Source organism: Capsicum annuum, chromosome 9 (genome assembly GCF_002878395.1).
Source record: "Capsicum annuum cultivar UCD-10X-F1 chromosome 9, UCD10Xv1.1, whole genome shotgun sequence".
NCBI lineage: Eukaryota > Viridiplantae > Streptophyta > Magnoliopsida > Solanales > Solanaceae > Capsicum > Capsicum annuum.
The window spans coordinates 50,433,924-50,459,757 of NC_061119.1; the positions used below are offsets into that span (position 1 = coordinate 50,433,924).

At 35.0% G+C, this 25,834-nt stretch overlaps 1 protein-coding gene across 1 annotated transcript; it reads left to right on the forward strand.

Moving 5' to 3' along the window:
• The first annotated feature begins 18,492 nt into the window (after window positions 1–18,492).
• Window positions 18,493–19,052, forward strand: LOC107841541. Its single transcript, XM_016685429.1, has 2 exons — window positions 18,493–18,579; window positions 18,675–19,052. The coding sequence occupies exons 1-2, from the start codon at window positions 18,493–18,495 to the stop codon at window positions 19,050–19,052; spliced, it is 465 nt and encodes a 154-aa protein (XP_016540915.1).
• Window positions 19,053–25,834: the final 6,782 nt, after the last annotated feature.

The following is a 25,834-nucleotide window of genomic DNA, read 5'->3' on the forward strand; positions in this document are numbered from 1 at the left end:
CTCAGTAACCTCAGCAAACCTCAGTATTCACAGTCAATCTCAGTAACTTCAGTACTCTGAACCAGTCCTCAGAACTCAGTATATTCCGTCAGTTATTGGAATCCAGTAAACTTAGTTTATCTCTGCTAAATAATACCACTAGTATCAGTCCACTTAATCAGTATCAGTTCAGCTAATCAGTTTAGTTCAGTTATTCAGTTCAAATTAGTTATTCAGTTCAGTGTCCTTCAAATGGGATTAGAATTTAACACTGAGTGAACCCAAGGATGGGAACTCACCCGCCAGTTTAGGGTGTAATTCTTAGTAGTCATCCTTATGTTCCAGAACTACATAGCCAGTGTAGGTTGAGACATCTTAACCCATCAGATTAGGGTTGATGAGGTGGCTTAACCCATCAGTTTAGGGTTTCCACAATTCTCATTGAGTACCTGTTAGTATAGGGTTCTCACAACTCTCCTTACCAGTGGCAGGGTATTGACACCCCTCCAGTCAGAGCAGAGATTGGACCCCAGCTTAGCTATTATAGCGTATTTAGGGCATGTCGGTTAGATAACTACTTTCCACAGTTTTAGTTACAGATTTCAGGACTGTCAGCTATAGCTACCCAGTCTCAGTAAAGAACTTATATATTTCTTCAAATTTTAGTATATTAGGACTGTCAGATGCAGTCAACTCAGAAATAGAATTAAACTCAGATAGTTTCCTGCAGATTTATGAACTGTCAGATGTAGTCACTTATGCTATTAATCACAAAAGTTATCAGAACTCATGATAGCAGTACTCAGCTTCAGGACTATCAGATACAGTCTATCAGACCAGTTCTTCATAATTTAAACTATCAGAAACAATCATTCCTTTATCAGTAATATAATATCAGTCTCCCAGTATTCAGTAATACAGTATTAGATCCATCACTTATTACTGATTTACATATCAATATTAGTAAACTCAGTCTTTTAGAATCTCATTATCAGTACACTCATGTTGTCAGTATTCAAACTTAGTAATCAGTATCTCTACGAGTTCAGTTACAGGTACAGTTACGTATGTATGTAGGTACTCTCATGTTCATATCAGTCAGTATTTTTCATGCATATAACCCTTTGCATTTAGCCTACCTCACTCGTATACTCAGTACATTCAAACGTACTTATGCATTTGCGCTATGGTGCTTTCTCTTATGTTACACCATAGGTTCAGAGGCATGAGCTCCAAATTAGTAGTAGATTCCAGGATCAGCAGCCAGAGTTAGACGTGAGTCCTCATCCTTCGAGGATATGATGATTTCTTTTCTATTTTAGTTTTCACTTTATTTTAGTAGTTGGAGTTAGTTAGGGACATATCTCATAAACTCCTTATTCAGTTCAGTTAGAGGCTTTCAAACTAGATGTTAGATTAGATGTTCAGACTTCAGTATTTATGTTTCTTTTTGGTATTGTTATACCATATTTTTCATATATGTATCAGTATTGAACCTTATGGCCTTACAGTTCATGTTTCTACAAATTTTATGAAATATTATGCAGTTTACAGGTACAGATATCAGTCATGGGTTAGCTTGTAGTCCCTCGGGGTCATGAGCACCGTGTAGTATTCTGGTTCAGCGAATTGGGGCGTTACAGTTTTTCACTTTCAGATGTAGTTTTTTGGGTTAAGTTCTATGATATAGGTGTATTGTCATTTTCCAGATCCCAGAGTGCAGTAAGTGTAGTTCAGTTTTAAGGCTAGTAAGGGATCTCTCAAACTTAAGATAATGGCTTGAAGCGAAGGGGGAGATGATAGGACAAATAACTAAGTTAGTCTCTCAGATTCTAGTAGTAATGTCAGTATGACATGGAACATCAGAAATTGAGGGTAAGACTCAACCCATTCTTAACGCAATATTTTTCAGTTATCCCAATACCTACCCATGCCTTACGTTTCAGTTCCATGATCATAGTTTGTGTTCATTCTTGTGATAGAGAATCATGTACTCTTCAAGTCCCAAAATAACGAGTTCCAGTTCATTCAGTAGTCAGAATCACTTTCCATATGTTATGAACTCCAAATTGAGGTCATGCAGCTCATGACTCATGTACTCACGCTTTATAGTGTGCTCAGTTCCCATAATTTATGCTATGCTCCTTATGATTGGTAAGATTCATCTTATAGTCATGTATGCCTTAATTCAGATCACTTTGATAAATCTCTGATGTTGATTTGTTATTCTTCTGGCCTCAGTTAAGTGTCAAATCTCGTATAATATCCTTCCATGCTTTAAGGTTTTATGTTCTAACCTTTTAATGACTCCTTTTTATATAATGATAGTGTTGGTGAGTAAATGTTTCTTGTTGGTGAAATATTATTATATGCTTGTTTAGATAACGCCATAAGTGTGAAGTAAGATTTGGGGCCAAGTCTTTGAAGCATATGATGGTTAGTTGAAATTTGAGTGTGTATGTTCTTGAGGTAGCATGTGGGAGTTGTATCGATAGTGGTTTGGAGAATTTATGAAGTATACCTTTACGGGTGTTTGACTTGAAGTTCATATGTGGTTATAAAAATAGGCTTGAATGACATGTTGGGATTTAAGTAGAGGAGCATAATATGCACTAGTGAATCTATTGTAAAAGTTCAGAGTTGGTCATTGAAGTGGTAAGGAACATTATGCTTAGGGTGTAAACTTTAAAAAGATATAGAAAGATTTATCAATACCCCTATAAGAATTATAATTTTAATCGAATGAGTATGATATTTAAGGGGAAATGTATAGTTGAGGGAGTATTCGAGAAGTGTGCTAAGCTTGAAAGTAGGAAGTTGCATTTCCTAAAGCCTTGTAATTCTGTCCTAATTTACGAGTTATATGTCTATATTCCATGCTATAGAGTAGTGTCATTGTTGTGATTCCTTAGTTTGATATCTTGTGTAACTCATGTCAGAGATTCTTTGCTCCCCCATGCTACTAGGATTTCTTTAAAAAGAGTGTTGAAGAGATACTTCAGTTAAGTGTAAGTGTCCAGTAGAATTCAGTTTAATAATCAGGCAAACAAGTTACTGTGGTTTACCACCTTTTCACCCAGTCCTACTAGTTGAAGTCCAACACATATGACCATCCCAAAAAATAATCTATTCCATCTGTGTAAATTGCGAACTCAGTTCAGTCCAAGCATCATGTTTCATATTCAGTTATTTAGTCATGACTTAGTTCACAAGAGTTCAGCACATAATCTAAAATTTTTCTAGCTATTTTAGCTTAGACAGTGTAATACCTTTGTATGATCTAAATCTTGTTGCCTCATGATTTGTACTTACATAAGTTATCACTTCTAAATCCAATTTGAGTGATTTAAGAATAAACACTTTGGGGGCAATCCTTAACTCTTAGCATGAATCAGCTCCTTAAAACAAGTAAGGGCAAGTCAACTCAGAATTCAATTTCATGATAGAAGTTTAAATGCTTTAGATTAGTTATACCCTTTCTTAGAAGACACATCATGTCTGCGTTATTCCATACCTTTAAGCTTCAATATTCCTAACCATCATTCGGGGACGAATAATCCCAAGGGGGAGATAATGTAATACCCTGCATTTTGGGATAGAACGAAAACTGTTATTTCTCTACGTAGACGATCCAAAAGCCATAAATCCTATGCAAATTTGGAATGTTAATCAATTATGTAGTGTGGGAACCTATTTAAGCATGAATTGATATCATAAAGGTCCCCTAACTCAAGAACGAGTTTAAAGCTTTCCTATCATTTGAGTTTGAGTGAGCATCAAAACTTGGGTCAACTTCAATAGACCATACCTTTTTGTGTATAACAAATTAGAGGGCCTACTATATATCAAATTAAATATCTTCGAATTATCATTCCAACGATACCAATTTTGCCAAAATCCAATACTGCAGAAAAAAGATATGGTCATTTTTGTGACTGAGACAATAGCATCATGCGACTAGCATGCGAAGTATGCTCTGTCGTATGTACCTAATTTCAAGGTACTGTTTTCACGTTTTTAAGGGCAAAAGTGGTATTTTTCACCCCTATTCAACCATAACATGGGATTAAATCCCCAAACACCAAAATAAGGTCATTCTCTCTCAAAATCACCAAGAACACTTCTTAGGGTTTCAACCCAAAGATCAAAATATCTTAAGATTTCACCGTGGGTTTTCAATAATTCTTCGAGATTCAAAATCCCCATTGTGAGGGCTACAAGAAGCACCCAACAATTGTTCGAATAGCATCACTAAAGCACGAGTTTATTCAAGAGTCATAAATTAAGGTACGTGATGTTTTTCTAAAATTTCATGGGCAAAGAAACCATCTTTAATTAGTGCTAACAGTTTAGAAATCATGATTTTTATAAAGGGGTTTTGCATTTATGATTACTAGCATGTTTTAGAAGCCTTGATCAGTATTATTTTTGTCTTTAGGCCTTCGCCAAATTGATTTGAAACTCTATATATATGTATGCATGTGTTTAAGGATGAATATACAATTTAGAGCATGAATCCTAGAGAATCCTCTCTGGTTATGATTTTTCCCATCCTTTATATGATATGGATTGTGTTTAAAATGTCTTGATTATTGCTATGACTTGAATATGATTTTGAATCCAAAAGAGAAGGTCGTGCATGTTGATAAATGTTGAATACACTTTTAATAAAAGAATTGTATGTTTGCCAAAAATACATGACCACCACATGGCTATTGAAAGAATGAGAATCTTAGCATGGTTTTGACTTATTCTTTCAGAACATGAAATTTCCTATACTATTTACACGCTTAGCCGGTCTGAATTATGTTTTAGTAAGAGAATAATGTATAGTACAATATGGCTCAAAAATAGGACTTCCAAGTCTTGGTATGACGACACTAACTCAGTTAAAACTATTGTAATTCAGAACAAAATAGAACACATGTTTGAAACCAGATTTTTAGATTATGAATTTAGAAAGATGCATGTTAAGAAAAGGTTTAAAAATGGGCTTAAAGAGAGTTAGATGGTTACCCAAAGAAAGTACGAGTTAAAAGACTCTATTCTAGAAATAGTGATTTACCGATACGGGATTATGGTACCATGCTTTGTGATCTTGTGTACCTTGATTCATGTTGTCCCAAATTGGGACAATGGTTAGGAGCCCTACTTTGTGATCTTGTGCACTACCATGACATGTTGATTTGATTGGAGATTTTGGCACCCTGTTGTGTGATCTTGTGTATCCCCCTTATAGATACTCCAATACTTGCGGCAAACTTGGATTGGGGGCTTGGCCACTGAGTCAAGGGCGGATTCCATAAAGCCCGGGGAATTACAGATTGTAGGGTGTACCATCTAGCTCAGATGTAAGACAAAAAGTGAGTCATGGTTTCACATAAATGTTTCAAAGTCTTTAAAATGTGCCCATGTGTTTTCATATATTATATGTAAAATGTTTTATGAATCGCTCTCACTTATGTTATATATAAATACATTATTTTGGATTGCTCTACATACCAGTACATCTATATTGACCCCCTCTCATCCAGGCTCTGAGGCTCAATCTAGGGGTCCCGATAAGCAGTAGGTTTTCTCCAGACAAAAGTGCAGAGTTCCGTGGTGAGCCTTCTATATTTCAGAAGGCCTAATTTACTTCAGTCATTTATCATTATTATTTTTTGGTCTACTAGGGGCGTTGTCCCAATTTTCAGACATGTGGTTTTATGCATGTAGTTAAGATTTCGCAGACTCAGTCAGATATAACTCAGATGTTTTCAATTGCAGTTCTTATTAAGCTTTGAATTCCGATTTAATGACCATAATTCTATTTCATTATGTATTTCTGCATTATCTTTTTCATATAAGGACAGTGTATATGATTACAATTTAGAAAGGCATCCGGACCTTCATAGTTTGGGATGCTCGTCACAGCTAGGGCCCCGATTTGGGTCGTGACACCTATACTCTTTTACTTTGACATAATATTGCTCCAACACTGTTGTTGAACATCAATTGTTGATATAAATCAACTACAATTTCAATCTTTCATGACTCCCAATTATAAATCAAGTATTCATGGGAGAATATAAAGTCAAAAGGCCTAGTCTATGCACATATCATATCAAAAGTTGATAGGATGGTTTTGGAAAGTGACCCTCCAACACGTGACAAGAAAGTAAAATCAATGGGTTGATGCATTAAGTTGTTTAGAATCAACCCTAACTCTTTCAAATCAAACACAAGTTACTATATGCCAAGAATGAGTAGTACAACTATAGGATAAGGATGAATATACAGAAAACAAGCTTGAGTATCTCGTTTTTGTGTCTAAAGCCATGAAGGAAGATTGAAAACAACCAATTATTGATTACTTATGTTATGGAATACTTCTCTAATATTGATGGAGAAATACTGACATCCGTCGTATGTACTTTTCTTCCTTTACTACAAGGACACACTATACAAAAAATCATTTGAGAGGTTACTCTTGTGATGTTTTAGAGAGGAAGAAGGATTTCAACCTTTGTAAGAAGTGCACTTGAGAGTTTATGGATCTCATCAGTCTAGACTGAACCTATATTTTTAAATAAAAATAATATGGTATTATTGGCCGGCAATGGTGAAAGATTTCTTAGAATATGTTAGAAGACGCAAGGCTTATTAATTTCATATGAATTTCATACATCAGCCTCCTAATGTATTACACCCAACTATAACATAATGGTGATTCAACACTTGGGGGATTGGATGTTGTTGGACCACTTGAAAAATATTCTAATGGACACTTGTATATCTTGGTTGTGACATATTACTTCTCAAAATGGGCTAAAGTTATTACTCTCAAGGAAATGAAGAAGGAAAATGTTGTGAACTTTTTTTGAGTGAATATCATCTACTTCTTTGGAATCCCTCATTATGTAATAGCCAAAAAGGGAAAGCCATTTGATAACACACTAATGAAAAAGATTTATGATCTCTTTGGTTTCAAGAAATGTATATCTTCGATGTACCATGCTACCACTAATGGTGTAGACGAAGCATTAAATAAGACTATGCAACTTATTGAAGAATATTCATCTTCAAATCCAAACAAAATTGGCATGAATGAATGGAAGAAACTTTATGTGCATATAGGATTAGCTACCACACACCAACGTAGGCAACCCCATACTCACTTGCTTTTGGAGTTAAAGAAGTCCTACTAATTGAGCATTAAATACCTTCTTTAAGACTTGCTATTCATGAAGGGCTCATTGACTGTCAAAGAATAAAAGGCTCCACTGGTCTAACAAAGTTAGAAGCTTATAATGAGAAGAGTCTCAACCAAATCATGAATGTTATCAAGCCCGTATATCTCGTTCTTTCAACAAAGGAGTTTGCTTAAAGTCCTTCCAAGTTGGAGATGAAAATATTGTAGTAAGGAGATCTATTATAACTTCTCATAAGTTTGGGGGGAATTCACTTCGATATGGGATAGAACATATGTCGTATTGGAGGAATATTTAAATAGTGCTTAAAAGTTTATTTATGTAGATGCCATGAAAATTGGTCCTATAAATGCCAAGTTCTTGAAGAAATATTATCCTTGAAGGAAGATGGTGTTCCTTAAGGTACGAACTTAAACTGAATGTCACTTCTGGCCTGCGAGATCATAAACTATTTATGGCTCAAAAAATTTCCGCTAGGTTGGAAACCTTAAAAGCGGCGGTATAGGCAAAGATTATGACATAAAAGTGTATATCGAAAAAATAAATCTTCCAAAACTATGTTATGACTTGATCATATTCATCGAGGTATGTAGGCGCTTAGAGTTTCATTCAAAATTCAGTCACATGAGTTTATCAAAAAATATTCCAACTTTATTTATTATATAAAATTTAAGTCTAAAAGTATTCTCATCAAACTTTAGACTTACGTCAAATATTCATTGCTCAATAGGAATAGACCTTCAAAACCAAAAAAAAAAATCCTTCAATGGGATTTGGGATGCTCAAATTCTCTAAGACTATAATTGAGGGTGCAAATCTACAAATCCCACAATTTGAAGTCAATATCTGTCAAGTGTGTAAGAGTATTCCATTTGAAAGATTTTGAAATTGAAGTTTTAAGTCCACCATGGTTCGTACACAACGACATGAAGTCACTAATCAACAAAGTGTGGAGGAAGTGGAGGATTAATGCTACTTCATCAATACAATGAAATAAACAAATAATGACCCCAAAAACCTAGAAAAATATTAAAAGAAGTATGCAATACAACAACAAAAACAACAAACCCAGTGTATTCCTACAAAGTAGGGTCTGGGGAGGGTAAAATGTACGCAGTCCATACCGCTACCTCAAAGAAAGTAGAGAAGCTATTTCTGATAGACCCCCAGCTCAAGATAGGGAATAGTTTACCAAGGTTGTAATGAAACATGAAACAAGATGGATAGCATAACATAAATAAGAGATAAGAAACAATAACAATTTATATCAGAGAAATAGAAAATAAGAGAAATACGAACAATACGAAATATGAAAAGAAAAATGGATGCACCTGTAATAGTAGCATACACTCTAGTGAGTCATACCATTTAGTTCTAAATGTTGTACTAGTGACCTGTCTATAAATCATGTTGCCTAAGTGTAGAAAGGACTCACTTTTATATCTAAAATCTGAAAGTTGAAGTCTGTAGCTAATATCTTTCTGTAAATCATAATCTAAATAAAGTTATGATCCTTTACACTTAGTTTTCTAAAAGCTTTTCTTTAATAGTAGGGAATTCTCTTAAAAATTGTTCTACAATGGAGGTTCTTCGAACCAACATTAATCATATAATCTAACATGGAGTCCAATGTCTTGTTCCCCTATGGGAAAAACCTCATGATGGGGAGAGGTGTCATACTCTTTCCAAGGAGTATAACCTAATCTAAGTGATCACATCTGTAGCTATCATCCATTTAGAAATAGGAATAATCTGATAATTTGTACCTACATTGGCTATGTAGTTCTGTGGAGGTTAGGACACGTTAATCCCATACTTTCCGCTTAGTGCTAAATACTACTCCCTTTAATCTGTATGCTCATTCTATTGAAAATCCACTTTAAAAACTAGTATAAGGGTTTATTATAAAACCAACTATGCATTTATCTGATTCAATCTGTAAGTAAAGCTAATCTGATTTCTGTCATCTATAATAAATTTGTAAAGTGGATTCGAGATCTTATCTGAGGATTAAAAGATTTGATCTTTCTGAAAATCTAAAAATAAATTGATCATCTGATGCTTAAAGCATAATATTTCTTGAAATAATAATATTCAATCTAGGGATAGTAACCCATGCATCAATCTCATGTCAAAACATCATAAAAACCATGCTTGGAAATGGGAACAATTATCATTATAATAAAGATCTGGATTTTACTGCAATACGCATGAAAATATGAAAATAAACATGCAATGCAACTTCTGAACCGCTTGAAATCTCATAATCATCAACTAGCAATATTTGGGTACAAACCCTAATTTGAAAATCATGTAGATTTGTAATTAAAAGCTTGTTTTGGGCACAAGGATGAAAGAGGATCCTTGTTCATAAACCCACATACCTTACTTGATGAAATTTCAAAGAAAGCTTGAATTTGACTCTCTATTTGTGCTTTTGAAGAAGAACTCTTGATTAGCTTGATTTGGGAATCCTCAATTTTGAGTTTTCTTAGAGAAACAATGGACGAAATTAATTTCTTGGAGCTTAGGTTTTGAGCTCTAGGATTTTTCATTTGAGAGAAAATGGATGAAAATAAGCATAATCTGGTAGACATCACCAGAACGTCGTGTCCTAGACTGATGACACTTGCTCAATCTCTAAACCGAATTCGGAAACTTGGGAAGAAACAAACTCAAGAGGTTTCATTGGGCTTAGACCACTATTTCGAACATCAATCCTTTTACCTGGTAAAGTTAAATCGTGAGTTAGACTATGCTTAGAATGAGCTTAATTCTTTGTTTGGACGAATTGGGGGCTTGAAATTTACCAAATAGTCCTTTTATAAGTTTTATCGGAAAAATCCCAACTTTGCATGTCACCGCTACGCCCCACTATTGTGGTGGCTCACTAGAAAATGGCAATTGGGACCTGGAAAATCTCCATGGCACGGAGCTATCGCAGTGTACTACTGAAATGCCATTTTGGTCATCATCGCGATGTGCCACCATCACGGTAAGCTACTAGAAATTGATAATTGGGAAATTGGAATTCAACACGATGCAGGCTTATCATAGAGATCCACTGGAAAGTGACGATTACCATTTTGCTTGATACCACGATGCGGTGCTTGCCTAAATGGCACACTATTTTACTAAAAACATCATAACTTCTCAACCGAGCATTGGATTTAGGAGAATCTGGTATCGATGAAAAGCTAATTCAATTTTCTACATAATAGAGAGTTTGAATCTGAAAAATTCTACATGTAATAAAAGTTATTCTTTTTTTTAAGCTAACCTTTGCCATTCTAGGAGAGAAATTAAGCTAGGAAAAAGTACGTCATATTACAATGTAGCTGGCTCGTATCTCAAGCCTCTTTTGCACCAGAATTTTATCCACTTGCTTAGAGGAACTCTCAAATTAGAAGCCTCTCCTTTTGCAAGATGCTAGAAGTTTACAAATATGAATTCACAAGAATAGAGGATGAATCTCTCATTCTTCTCGTCAACACTTACGGGCTCCTTAGATTTGGGGAGTATTTCTTCATAGGAAAAACCTCAAATATATAGACCCACAAATTTTTATAAATCCCAAAGGTATATGGATAATTCTCCAACTGATGTAAGTAATGTGTTTGTATTTGGACACCAAGCCTAAAAAATTGCAGCAATATGATTGAATTTAGATCATAGGAGAGTATAGAATCATAAACGACATCATATATTTTTGTTACCTTTAAGGTTTGTTGGATTCCAGCCAATATGTCTTCAGCCCATTCCTAGTAGCCTTGAGTGTGATGATATTCACCGTTTATCTCCATAGTACCTCCTCAATGTACATCTCCCTAGAATACTCGACGTCCTAAGCATAGAAGGGTGTTCATAATGTTAAATTGACATTGATTAGGAGTCTGTAGAGACCATCCTATAATCTATCTATTAGAAAGAACGTTATTTTTTGAAGTCCAATCAAACATTTGGAGAGAGTCTTACAAGGGCGGCCACAGATCTTTATACATGTTGGCTATTGAAGTATTCAGTCAATAGCTTGGTTAAGACTGTATCGTCATTGGCCTCGATTAAGAGATACTTATTTTTGGAAGATGGAGATGTATAATCCCTGAGGTAAACCAGCTCTACAAACTACATAAACAAAAGAATCTTGGTCAAATACAAAGTTGAAATTCAGACGAATACCTGCAGAAAAATTAGAAGACAGAAAGTTCATCCATGTTTTGGCTTTATTGAAATGTAATCATGGGTGCTAGAGCCAATGAGCTCATCAAACTTGAAACCGAGCTTATTAGATCTCAAGTTGATGGAGACGAAGTTAAAACTCTCGCATCTTAAGTTGACTGCTACATAAGTACATCGCATAAAAGAACCAAACTTGAAGCCGAACTTGCCAAGTCTAAAGATGATGGAGGTTAAGTTAAAATCTCTCACCACAAGATGTCTGTTGCAAAAGTACTTTGTCAAAAGGAGTCAAACTTAAAGTCGAATTTGTCAGGTCTTAAGGTGTCGGAGACAAACTTAAACTGTCGTACCTCAAGCAAATCCTTCATCAATGTTATTTGTTTCAATTCTACCAAAAAAAAAGAAAAAGAAGAGAAACAAAGGAAAAATATTTTTAAAAAAAAATATTTACCTAAGGAAATGTCTTTATTGTCAAAATAGATAAAGTTGCTCTCTCAAATTCGTGCATTTACTGAAAAGGACGAACGATGTCAGCAAGTTATAATGAATTAGTGAAAAAAATAGAACCTCTTGATCTGTGCAAGCACAAACAAGTTCAGATATTTTCTTAAAAAAAAAATAAATTTAAGAAAACAAAATAAATATAACTGAAGTTTGGTGGCTACACAACGAACTCAAAAGCATTTGCATGAGAGGGAGCTCTAAGACCGTTGAAGCTGGAAAAGAAAAAGAGGAGGCATCTGTTTATAGAAGCTGAAAATGCGGTCGCCGCATCCAAATGAAAATTGGAGGAAAAGTGAGGCGGTTACTTTCACCTAATACTCCCTCCATTTTAAATTAGTTGATCTGATAAATTTAACACGTTTATTAAAAAAAAAAATAATAATTAAATTTTTATTTTATCAAATTAATCCTCTTAATTATATTTTGAAAATATAAATTTAAATAAATATATTTTGTTTAGTTATTAATGTCAATGATAGTATTAAGAGAATATAATAAATTTTTTTTGATTTTATAAAAAAATAATTAAATTAAAATAAATATTTTTAAAAAAAGGACCAATTAAAACGAAACGAAGGGAATACCATACAAATTCAATGACGGAAAAAGAATCATCGCGGGTAACATTAGTGCTAGTTGGAAAACACAAAAGAAAAAAGAAAGGGTCTTTGCAGTAAATGATACTCCCTCCGTTTCGGAATAACTGAATTATTGGTATATTTATTGGTGTTTCAAAATAAGTGAATTATTAAAAATTTTTTTCAAATTTACCCTTATAATTTGACAACCAATTAACTTTTGAAAAGTTATTATAAGGTCAATTTTATTTTTTTTTTGGTAAAAATGAAAAGTTATGTTAAATTTATGTCTTTAATGTTTTTTCCTTAATTTATATGTCAAAATACAATAATTCATTTATTATGAAACGAAGAGAATAAAGGAGAAAAGTCAACTTTCTACCTTTTTAAATCGTTGAACCACTTGAACTCAAAAAATAATTATTTAATTCAGGTCCAAAATATTCCTAAACGGAACAACATAGATTCATGATTTTATTTTTTTTGCATGATATTATGGTATTTAAAATATCAAGTTAATATTTCAGGTTTAATCTTCAAAAGATTAAATATTTCGATAAGTGTTGATGTGAGGACATTTGTATTCAATGATATTTTGTTGAATTTAAAATTCGTAAAAAATTTAGATTATATTATATTAAAAATATATTATTATAAATAAATATTGTGGCTTGATATAATTAGATTAATTTTTTAAGTCCAAAAAATACAGATTTAGTTAAAAAAATTTAATTTTATTGGGCTAATCCATTAATTTGGGCTTCAAATGCTGAGCCTACTTTGTCAAGCCCAATATATAATTTTTATTCTATAAGCCCTATTTGGCACCACATTTCAAATGACATAGCATGCCAAGTCAAACGAATGAACTAATATGATCATGCCACATGTCAAAATTATGCAACATGCCCAACCAAATTCAATGCCAATGAAAATGTGACATATGTACAAGTTGACATATTTCAACCAATCAAATATGGTCATGTCACTTTAATTTTATTGGCCGAAAAGAGTTTGTACTTAGCATGACACTTCCTTTCCACAAATATAAATATGGGTCTGCTAATTCGGAAAAGAGACGAACAATTATAACAAAAACCATGCCACAACCAAAAATTTGAGGGTTATAATGGCACTTGTCGCGATGAACCTTGACAAATAAGTCTATTATGCAAACTGGTACAAAAAGGAAAATAACAATCCAAACCCAAGGCTAAGCTTCTAGAACAAAGCCAAACCATATCAATATAACAATAGCAGAAAGTATAAACTCAAGGATAACATGCCAAACTCACTAAAACCTGGTGTCACAGTGTAAGAACTACTAATAAAACCCATGAATTAGTACTAAAAAAGACATAGTCTAATGTAGAAAGTGGAAGTAGACTCCAGACGCAAGAAAATCCAACCGCTACCTTGAAAAACTCTGAAGAACCCTGAGTCAATCATCGTGTGGCGCACTCAAACTAGGACCTATACTGAAAGATCACAATAGGAGTGAATACAGTCCACTTATACTCAGTGGGTATCATAGGCCGACTGAGCAAAGTAGATAATAAGGCATACAAAAATAGACACTAAGGGCACGTCAACTACAATCAAAAAATATCCCACAATGGTAGTCCATACCGCTTGCATTAATAGTTCTATAATATCCACAAACACCAGAAAGGAATACAAGTATACATTTATACCATATATAAACAAGGAAAAGAGAACAACATGCTAACAAGTCAAATAGAATATATACAATCATATTAAACGCATAATAAAGTAGATATAATAACAAGGATGATGATGATGTAATACACGAGGTTTTCGCACAACCTCCGAGACCATCGCAAAGCTATGAAGATCGTTGCACTCGTATATACCTACGAAACTAAAGCTACAAGACACGGGACCCATGGGGGTTTGTCAACCCATATACAACTCAATATCCATGATTCATCTCCAGTACATCCCTCGGAGAAGGTCTATAAAATTTACTGTTCTTGGTGTTTCCAAAATTTCCCAGTATTTCCAATAATTCAAGTGTTTCCAATATTTCCAGTATTTCTAGAGCACATAGATGACAAAAAACACAAATCAACTACTATATACAACAACAAGAAGTATATGAAGCATACAAAAAATAAGTGAAATAATGTGTGTGATGCCATGAGAATGATGATGCAATGTTTACAACCAATCGACCATGATAATATCCGATAACCCATCAATATATCAACACGTAAGCCCAAACATCCGCTCAATGTATCCAACCATCCATTAAAATCCACATGATTCAAATGTCAATAGAGTATATGCACACAACATACATAACTGATACCACAAAAGACTTTTTATCCATCTAGATACCATTATTTTCCTGTATATAGGCTATCAACATCACATAGGACTATATACGGCCACACATAGCACATATAGCTCAAAACCAAGAAATACATCACATATAGTCCCCCACACGGGAACAATACAATAATATAAACATTTTTTATGATTAGTTTTCATACCCTAAACATGCTTTTGTATCAAAATTAACTATCCAACCTAGTCTAAAAGAAGTTAAGCATAACCTACCTCAAAGACCAAAAATTAATCCGCAACACTTTAATCCCAAAGACTAACTCCTCATAAATAGACCCAAAATTAAAAAAAAATATGAAAATATAGAATATATATATTAAAAGAAACTCAGCAATACCCATATTATCTATTTTCAAGTCGGGCTCAAAATGGACCCCCGAAACAGATTTATTAAAAAAAGGGTAAAATTATAACTTTTGTTCTAAAAACATATTATCCATATTTTTAGGAGTCTACAAATGAAAATTTGATTGAAAATGAGTTTAAAATGAGGTTCAAATCGAAGAAAAATTATTTTAAAACTTTACCGGGTAAAATCTCCAAAAATTAATTTAAAATTGAGAATTGAAGTTGTTTTGAAGATGAAATTGAGAAAAACTGATTATTATGAGGTTAGAAACTCATTCCATTGAAAAGGGTAGAAATTAAGGTTTAAATTCAAGAATTACAATTTTTACATCTTACGGGCCAAAATTCTCAAATTTCATACTTAATTCGAGATTAAGATAAGAATTAGATGATAACGATTGAAGAAAATAATTGAAATGGGTGTTATGGAGCTTACACAAGATTCGAAATGGAAGAAATAGCTAAAAATACTAAACCCTAAGCTCCAAGTCTCAAAAATAGTGAAAAATAGCGAAAACCAGGAATTTATCTACCCAGACATTGCGATTGCAGACCATTTGTCTCAATCACGGTACCTGGACTGTCAAGGGTATCATGATCACGAAAAAGTGTCAAAATTGTCAAATATGTTTGCAGGCTCCAATCTTGATCACGATAGAAACATCGCAATCTTGGGTGCACCAGCTGAGTAGTGCACCAGCTGAGTAGTGCACCAGCTGGGGTGTTAGTGCATTCCAAGTCTCAGCTAGCCCCTTAGGATTCATCCAAAATCCCATGAGTGAAAATGAACTATGCTACCATATCAAATTCGATGCTCCGGACTCAATGGCATTATTAGATTTTCAAAAAGAAATCATTTTCACAAATTTGGCCCCCAAAATCCAAAATCACAATTTTCCAAACTGGAGGTCGAAATGAGATTTAAAAGTCATAAAATCACACCAACTGTGTTACCACTATAAAATCAACATTTTGAATATGTTGGCATATTCCATTTTTTATCCATCATACGGATCAAAAGATATCAACTAAAATCAACTATAAGGCCCTCAGAGCTGCCAAAAACCATAAAATCACATAAATGGAACCAAAATGTATCGAGAATTATGTCAACTATCTTCAAATCTCAGAAATACCTTAATACGACCATGGGGAGGTTTAAAATATTCAAATCACATAGAAATACATATTTTTCATATTTCATGAAAATTCAAATTGTTACAAAGCGAGAGCGAGCCCATGGATCAAGTGTTGTAGATTTCTCTACAAGCTACAAATCAAGAATTCAAGTTCATACATAAATCAAGATCAAGATGAAGATTTAGGATCAAGTTCAAAAGACCTTGAATCCAAATTCACAAGTCAATATCAAATCCATTGAATTCTCAAGTCAAGTTCAAAATCATCAAATTCAAGATCAAGCTCAAAGCACCTTAAATTTACTCTTGGAAAGTCAAATTAGAGGATTCATAGAGATTGTCGCACTCACACATTGAATCAAATAAAAATAATTTTTGTGATAATTTTTTTGTCCCGATGATTATTATCTTGACTCAAATTTCACAGTCTACTGCATCGTCCTAGGCCTATTCGAGAGAAGCACTTCTTAACAAGAATTTTTTCAAATCAAGACATGGAACCTGATACCTCTAATTAACGGAGCAGCAACCTCATACATTGTACAACATATTTTGATCCTAGCCCTCCAAATATATTATAATACTTTTGACTCCTCATGAAAACACCTTTTAAAGAAGATGTGTATGCTTACTTCTCACGTGATAACTTGTTCCTACATTCAGAAATAAGTATATTGTTCATATTTATTCTTGATGCACGATTTGGACATAAATAACTCTATTTAGGGCTCAGATATATCCTTTATCCATTAAATGACTTGTCTTGGTAAAATAAATGTGCAAAGAGTTTGAGATATTCATTTCAACCAAACCGACATCCAAAAATAACCATAATAATTAGAAACTTTATTAAATTAGTTGTTATTATTTAACTCATATATAAATTGATTGATTTAAATGTACCCAAAAATATAAAAGATATTTTCAAGTTTATTCGTAGCTAAAGCGGAGAGCCATTCATGGTTAAGGTCAAGGCCAATAACTTGGCCTACATCATTGAAAGTAACACCTTTCCATTCACAAAAGTCAATTGTATCATCCCAATAGGCCAGATGGAGTGATATCTCAGAATCATAAGTAAGATTATTTTTCAGTTGTAGCAGCAACATCTTCTGATCCTGAAGACACTTGCTAGAATTAGCTTCCATTACATCATTCATTGATGAATATGCTCTTTCTCTCTCCTAAAATATCTCTCTTTCCTAACCTCTCCATTGGTAGTGTCTCTCTACTAATGGGGGTCTTGACGTGACCCAGACGTTGTCGGCGCCGGATTAGAAGGGCCGACAACAATTAAGTTAATGCTAATCCTTCCTCTCTCTCTCTCTCTCCCTCTTTGGTTTTCCCTTTTATACTACTTTTTCATCTCCCCTTCACCACTTTTACCGGTGGGTTAAGGTCCCTATTGGCTCGACTTTAACTTCGGCGATAAAGTTGGCGCGTAGGTTTGATTACAAGTAACTATTTTTGGCGGGTCCAGGATATCTGCTGCTTTAGATCGATCTAATCCCGATGTTATTCCATCGAATATCCATCAAAGCTCTGATAATAATATATCAGCATCAATTTCTGTAACAAATTACTGGGATCCAGCATACCACGCAAGAGAGGAGGAATTGGTCTATAAGCTAATCCGGTGACTTTTGACCTTTGATATATACTTTCTCGTATTATTTTTTGTATCTTTACTTGCTTTAATTTGTTGGGATTACCTGCTGTATTGGATTGGTAACTTACTTTGCATTCTTATTATTTTGTTTTATTATTTTTGGACCTGATAGTGTGCTATATATTTAATGCTATTAGTTCTTATTAGTGTTCTATTTTTGTTTATGTTTCTTTCATTCTTTGTATTTCTTTTTGAGTAGTGGATTTGGGCATTAATGATAGGGTAGGTTCATATCGAGAGGGTTGGGGCTGGGGGTTATATTAGGATGAATGATGAAGGGAGGGTGAGTTTGGGGATGGTGGTAGAGTGAAATGCTGGTTTAAGGCGAAGGGATAAGTTCAGTGTTAGACAGGTTTGGGGTATGGAGTGAGGGGCGATAGAGGTAGATGCAACTTGAGTGTTGATAGGTTGAGGGTAGGGTCTTGGAACATAGGAACCCTTCAGGGTAAGTCATAAAGCTTTTAAAGATTCATAGAAAGAAAAGGATTAATATTGCATGTGTCTAGAAGGCTAAGTGGGGTCTAAGGATAGAGATGGATGGGTACAAGCTTTGGTACTTGGGAAGCGACAGGCATAGGAATGGAGTAGGCATCTTAGTAGATGAAGAGCTTAGAGAGCCGGTACTAGAGGTGAAGAGGATCAATGATAGGTTGATATCTATTAAGTTGGTCATTGGGGGTGTACGTTAAATATGTGTAGTGTTTATGCGTTGTAGGTGGGCTTGGATAGAGAGGAGAAGAAGAGGTTTTGGGTGGCTTTGGATGAGGTAGTGAGAGGAATGCCTAGCTCTAAGAAGATTATGGTAGCAGGGGATTTTAATGGAAACATAGGGGTGTTACCGGGAGGCTATGATTATATGCATGGTGGGTATGGTTTTGGGGAGAGGAATGATGAGGGAGTGGCTCTATTGGATTTTACGAGGTCTTTTAGGATGATGGTAGTGAATTCGAGCTTTCTAAAGAAGAAGGATCACCTGATCACCTTTCAAAGCACAATAGCCAAGACCCAGATTGACTTTCTGTTACTTAAGAAAGGGGATAGGGTGTTGTGTCAGGATTGTAAGGTCATTCTGAGTGAGAACCTTTTGACCTAGAATAGGCTTCTGGTGATGGACCTAGGTTTCAAAAAGGATAGAAAAAGAAGGGGCGGGGTAGGCTGACCTTGGATTAAGTGAGGTGGATTAATGCCGGTGAGTACACTGGAGATATGGAGAAGATGGCGAAGATGGATATATGGGAGTATAGGGGGGACATTAATAGTATATGGGATAGGGTAGCTAGGTGCATCAAGGAGACATCTAGAGAGGTGTTGGGAGTCTCAAAGGGCCGGGCTGGTCAACATTGGGGGGACTGGTAGTGGAATAAAGAAGTTAAGAAGAGAGTAGAGACAAAGAAGGGGGCGTATGCTAAGTTAGTAGAGAGTAAGAATGAAGAGCATAAGCAGGTACATGGGGAGGAGTACAAGTTATCTAGGAGAGAGGCCAAGTTAGTAGTTATTACTGTGAAGATGGCAGCATTTAAGAGCTTGTATGAGGGGTTAGAAGAGAGAGACGGGGAAAAAAGTTGTTTAGGCTTGCTAAGGCTAGGGAGACAAACGGGCGGGACCTTGATCAAATGAAGTGTATTAAGGGGGAGGATAGTAGTATTCTGGTGGATGATGTGTGAGCATATACTAACATATCTGAAGCTTTTAACCCTAAATAATTGCAAGGTCTTAAGCAACTTTAGTTATTTTTTATTAGTTTATGTTTGATTTTGCAGTTTCAGTTGATATGATAGAGAACCAACAATAATGGAAGAAAAAAGGTTGAAATTTGAAGAAATCTGAAGACAAGTGTGCCTGATGATATTTGTGATAAGTCATGAGCCCTGTGATAAGCTATCAGGTTGGTCATCATCAGTAGACAGAGAATTGGCCTACAGTGGAAGTTGTGATAATATTTTGTGATAAGACGTCAAGGGTCTGAGAAGTCATCAGGAATGCCGTCAGCCTTAAACAGGAGAGAGTTTCAACTAGAAGAGTTGACAATATTTTGTGATAGGCCGTCAGGATGGTGATAAGGCATCAAGGATACCATCAGACATAGACATGACATAAGAATTAAAGCAGAAATAAGACGATGGTAGTGATAAGCTGTCAAAATCCTGATAAGCCATCATCGTCGTCGTCAGTCTTAGACAGCAAGAGCCAAAAGTGAAGAGGAGTTGATGACATCCATGATAAGTCATCAGAATCTTCATAAGCTATCACAGATGTCATCGTCTATTCCGAGAAAAAGTTGTAACCTTGATTTTGTTTCCATAATTAGGGTAAACTATTTAAAGCTTTATTTTAGGGTTTTCTAGGGTGTTCGCACTTGAGTTTTAAGAGATGTATTTTGATATTTTCTCTCTGGTTTCTTGGCTTGAAAAAGCAAATACTTGGGAGAGATTATTATCAGTATTTTGGGATTTTTCCTTTATGATCTAATCTGCGATTCACTAGTTATCATTCATCTCTGTAAGTTTATCTTTCAAAGCATGAATTAATCTAGTTGCTTTGATTTTTATGTCATGAGTGGCTAAATTCCCTTAACCTAAATTATGGGATCTAGGGTTAGGTCTTGATATGGTGCTAAGTATTCAAGATTCAAAAGGTAGTAGGATTTCTTGATAATTCTAAAGTTTTAACTAACGCCTATTGGTTGCAAATAGTAGACACACAATCTTTGATTTACTTGAGAAATAAATCACATATAGTAGGAAGTGAATTACCAACAGGGACTCAGAAATACTTTATTAAATAATCAGCGTTGTAACTAGGTTGGTTAAACTGAGGTAAAATCTGGGCAGTTAATAGAAATTCCCCAAGTCCGAGAGGATTAGGGAATTAAATGCTTAAGTAGGTCGAGAGACACTTAAGCATAACATCGATAAAGATAGCTTGTTATTCTACCCACCGTGAGAATCTTGAACCACTTTTAGCATCCGTCATGTACCGAAAGCCCTAGTGAACATAATTCTGGTTATTTTAAAAAATCTTGATTTACAAACACTGAAACTAAAGTGACCAACAATTATTTGTTGATCATCAAAAACTTTTATCTTTTCGTATCATTTGTTTGAATTTAACTTGTAGCTTTAGTTTTAAACTAGTTTAATCGCCACTCACATTGTTCCCTGTGGATTCGACCCCGACTCCAAAGTTGGGTAAATATATTGACGACGACCTCCTTGCACCAAATTAAGGTGTAAGTTGAGTGTTATCAAAAATGGCATCGTTGTCGGGGAACAACTTGGCGTATTGAGTTGGTTAGCCTACTTGCTTGAATTCAAACTTGTAAATATTTGTTTTTAGTTTTCTATTATTTCCTATGTTAGGTAGATTTTTATTTGAGTTTACTTATTACTATGGCATCGTGGAATGAACATGAGATTGATGGTTGGAAATTTTATCTTGATGATCTATGTCCATATTATGATGGACCTCACTTTTGGCAAGATTGTAGATATGCTCCCCGGAGAGAGATGTGTGTACCATCTCCATCCTACCGGGAGTATGGTTGTTCGTTATGTGGTGGTCAAGATGGACATTGGAGTTATTGCCCAAATGCCCCCTTCCCCCGGTATGCTAACCTAAATTCTAGTTCTTCTTATGATTTTGATAGGTCTTATGGTCAAGAGCAGGAAGAACGAAGCACCAAAAAGAGTGGCATTGAAGTTGTGCTTCAACTAATGTTGGAGTATGTGGACACAACAAATGATATCATATGTGATATACATCAACACATAAAGGCAAATAACGAGAAAAGAAGAATGATAGAGGATATGGATATAAAGGTCAAGCATTCAAAGCACTTTTCCATATTATGTTTAGATGATATCTTGTCTGTGGAATCATTTAGCATAATGGATATGTGTGAAGATGAGGAGAAAGAATCCAATATTGATGATGAGCTTGATGTTGAGCAACCCTCGGTGATTTCCCAACCAACCGAACTATTTATGAATGAAGATGCCAAAGACGAGGAAATGGTACTAGAGTCAAAAAAAAGAAATCAGGCACAATCCTTGTGAAGACTCTAGTCCATTTTGGGGTAAAAATACTAATAGGGATGCTACTCCAAAATTGAGAGTTAGTCCTAATTCGAACAACTTTTCAACATTATGCTTGGTGGATGTGATGAAAGTTGAATCACCCAAGAAAATGATAAATTTTGAAAATGAGAAAGAAGATTCTTACATTTTGGAGATTTTCCTTCCAAAAGGGTATACTACAACCCCAATCTTGAAGGCCAAGAAGCTTAAAGATCGATGTCCATTTAGTGGTTGTTTAAGATTCTCATCAATACCTAATGAGCCTATTTGGAAATTTGATATAAAGTTAGGTAATAGATTCAAGTCACCAAAGTGGCGAGATAAAAGAAGTGTCATTATATCCGTACGTTTTCCCAATGCACCTCAAAGATGTATTGATCGAAAGTTGGGTCGACGTTTTAAATCCTCCAAGTGGAGTCATAAGTAATTATCAACAAGGTATCTTGATGAAGTCTGAGTAGTCAAGATAACTGAGTCATGCAATGACACTAAATTAGGCGCTTCTTGGGAGGAAACCCAAGGCATTTTGTTATTTGTATTCATATTATGTGATTGACATCAGATCTTTACACCCATGGTTCCATAGGTATGTTTCTAACTCTTTTGTTTTGGTTTAATTCATTAGAAATATTGCATGATTTTAAGTTGAGGGTGGAGCTACTTGTGGGTGTTGATGTCCTCTATGGGTTTTAGTTGTTGTGCCTCTTTTCCCTAGAATCTTGTTCCTAGTAGAGCCGGTATTTTTAGGTATATTATGTTTTTTTTTGTTATGTGTTGTTGTTGACTAGGAGAAACACAAGTACCTGAGGCAGTTAACATGGTTTTGTTATTTTGTGAACACCTCTCAAATGGTCTAATTGTTTAACTGTGTAATTTACATCTAATTATGACCATAGTGCATATTTTGGTAGCATTAGCTCTGGCAACATGATAATCAAGATAAACAATAACACGAATCGGATAAGTAGTGATGTGCAATATATTTGTATGCCATATGTGTGTGAAGTCTTAGTTAGTCCCCTTTGTATGTGAATCCAAAACTTACCCGGTTAGTTTTGCCTTGGTAGAAGAATAGGGGTTAGGAGAGGATCATAGGCCATTTTGATATTACTCCACTTTTATCCTAAATGACCTTCCCTACATATATAATATCCCTTGATCCCTATTTTGAGCCTGAATAACCTATTTCTTTCATGACACCTATCACCGTCCCATTTGTTTCGTAGTGAACCTGTCTTGGCCCTGGTCCTCCTTAGACACTGTGCACCTTGAATTAAGTGAATAGCCTAAGTTAAGGGTGGCTATCATAGGGGTAAGTGATGCAAAATGAGTATGAAGAGAGGTAGAATAAGAGAAAAGAATAAAAGCCGGGTGTGGTGCAAAAAGAATAAGAAAAAAAAGTTGTATAAAAGATTAGAAAAAAGATAATTTGGTTGAGCATGTTTGTTCAATGAAAGGGAGGAAGATAAAAAGGTTAAGAGTGAAACCCCAAGAGGTTAGCATAGTGTCAAGGAGGCGTAGTCACTTTAAATAATCTTGAATATCATACCAGCCCCTAGCCTACATACAAGCCAAGAAAAAGACCTATAGTAATCTTAGGTGACCTGTCTGAAAACCTTGGTACTGACTATAAGGGCAAGCCTATGGCATTTGACATGTAGTGTCTGGAACTTCATTCTGAGAGTGAGACTTGTGATTATCCCTATGTTTATGTATGTAAATTTTAATATGAGCAAAAAGGGGATTTCTTTGTTGTGAGGGCACATTAGGTATGTTGCTAAGCCACTGACTTGTTCAGATAATGTGGTCTTAGTATGGCATGATTGTTATTGCTGAATTTTTGCCGGATATTGATGCTTGTGAGTTGCATGGTTGTTCTTCAAAACATCAACAGTGAGTTTTAAATTGACTGACCTTGGAGACGGTGAAATTATTCTGAACTAATATAAGTAGTTAGCTGCCAAATTGTACTTTGTATTCTTTTAGTTATGTTTTGATTGCTTGAGGACAAGCAATTGTTTTAAGTTGAGGGTGTTGATGTGAGAGCATATCCGAACAAATTTGAGGCCTTTAACTCCACATAATTGCAAGGTCTTGAGCAAATTTAGTTATTTTTTATTAGTTTATGTTTGATTGTTCAGTTTAAGTTTATATGATAGAGAACCAATAATAATGGAAGAAAACATATTGAAATTTAAACAAATCTGAAGACAAGTGTGGCTGACGACATTTGTGATAAGTCATCATCCCTGTGATAAGCTATCAGGTTGGTCGTCATCAGTAGACAGAGAATTGGCCTAACTGGAACTTGTGACGACATTTTGTGATAAGCCATCAAGGGTCTGATAAGTCATCAAGAATATCATCAGCCTTAAATAGGAGATGAGTTTTAGCTGGAAGAGTTGACGACATTTTGTGATAAGCCATCAAGATGGTGATAAGGCATCAAGAATACCATCAGACGTAGACAGGACATGAAAATTGGAGCATGAATGTGACGATGTTCTTGATAAGCCATCAAAATCCTGATAAGCCATTATCGTCGTCGTCAGTCTTAGATAGAAAAAGGTAAAAGTGAATAGGAGCTAACGACATGCGTGATAAGTTGTCAGGCTCCCGATAAGCTATCACGGATATTGTCGTCTATTCAAAGAAAAGGTTGTAACCTTGATTTTGTTTCCATAATTAGGGTAAACTATTTAAAGCTTTGTTTTAGGGTTTTCTAGGGTGTTCGCACTTGAGTTTTCAGAGACGTATTTTGATATTTTCTCTCTCAAGTTTCTTGGCTTGAAAAAGCAAATAATTGATAAAGATTATTAGCTATATTTTGGGATTTTTCCTTTGTTATCTAATCTGTGATTCACTAGTTATCAGTCATCTCTGTAAGTTTATCTTTCAAAGCATGAATTCATCTAGTTGCTTTAATTTTTACATCATGAGTGGCTAAATTCCTTTAACCTGAATTATAGGATCTAGGGTTAGGTCTTGATAAGGTGCTAAGTATTTAAGATTCAAAAGGTGGTAGGATTTCTTGATAATTCTGAAGTTTTAATTAACGTCTGTTGGTTGCTAACAGTAGACACACCTGCTTTGATTTGCTTGAGAAAGAAATCAAACATAGTATGAAGTGAATTATCAACAGGGACTCGGAAATACTTCGTTTAATAATCAGCGTTGTAACAAGGTTAGTTAACCTGAGGTAAAATCTGGGCAGTTAATAGAAACTCACCAAGTACGAAAGGATTAGGGAACTAAACGCTTAAGTAGGTCGAGAAACATTTAAGCATAACGTAGATTAAGATAGCTCCTACCCACCATGAGAATCTTGAACCACTTTTAGCATCTGTCATGTACCGGAAGCCCTAGTGAACATAATTCTAGTTATTTCATAAACTCTAGATTTACAAACACTGAAACTAAAGTGACCAACAATTATTTCCTAATCATCAAAAACCCCCATTTTATCTTTTCGTATTATTTGTTTGAATTTAACTTGTAGCTTTAGTTTCAAACAAGTTTAATCGTCACTCACATTATTCCCTGTGGATTCAACCCCGACTGACGACGACCGCCTTGAACCAAATTAAGTTGTAAGTTGAGCATTATCAGTGGAGGACGTATATATTAAGAGAAAATGGCAGTCATATTTTCATTATCTGTTAAATGGTGAGGGGAATAGGGACATTGTGTTAGGGAAGATGGAACACTCAGAGGGGTGCCGTGATTTTACCTATTCTAGGCATTTTAAGGTGGAGGAGGTTAGCGAGGCTATTCTCAAGATAAGAAAGGGTAGGGCGAT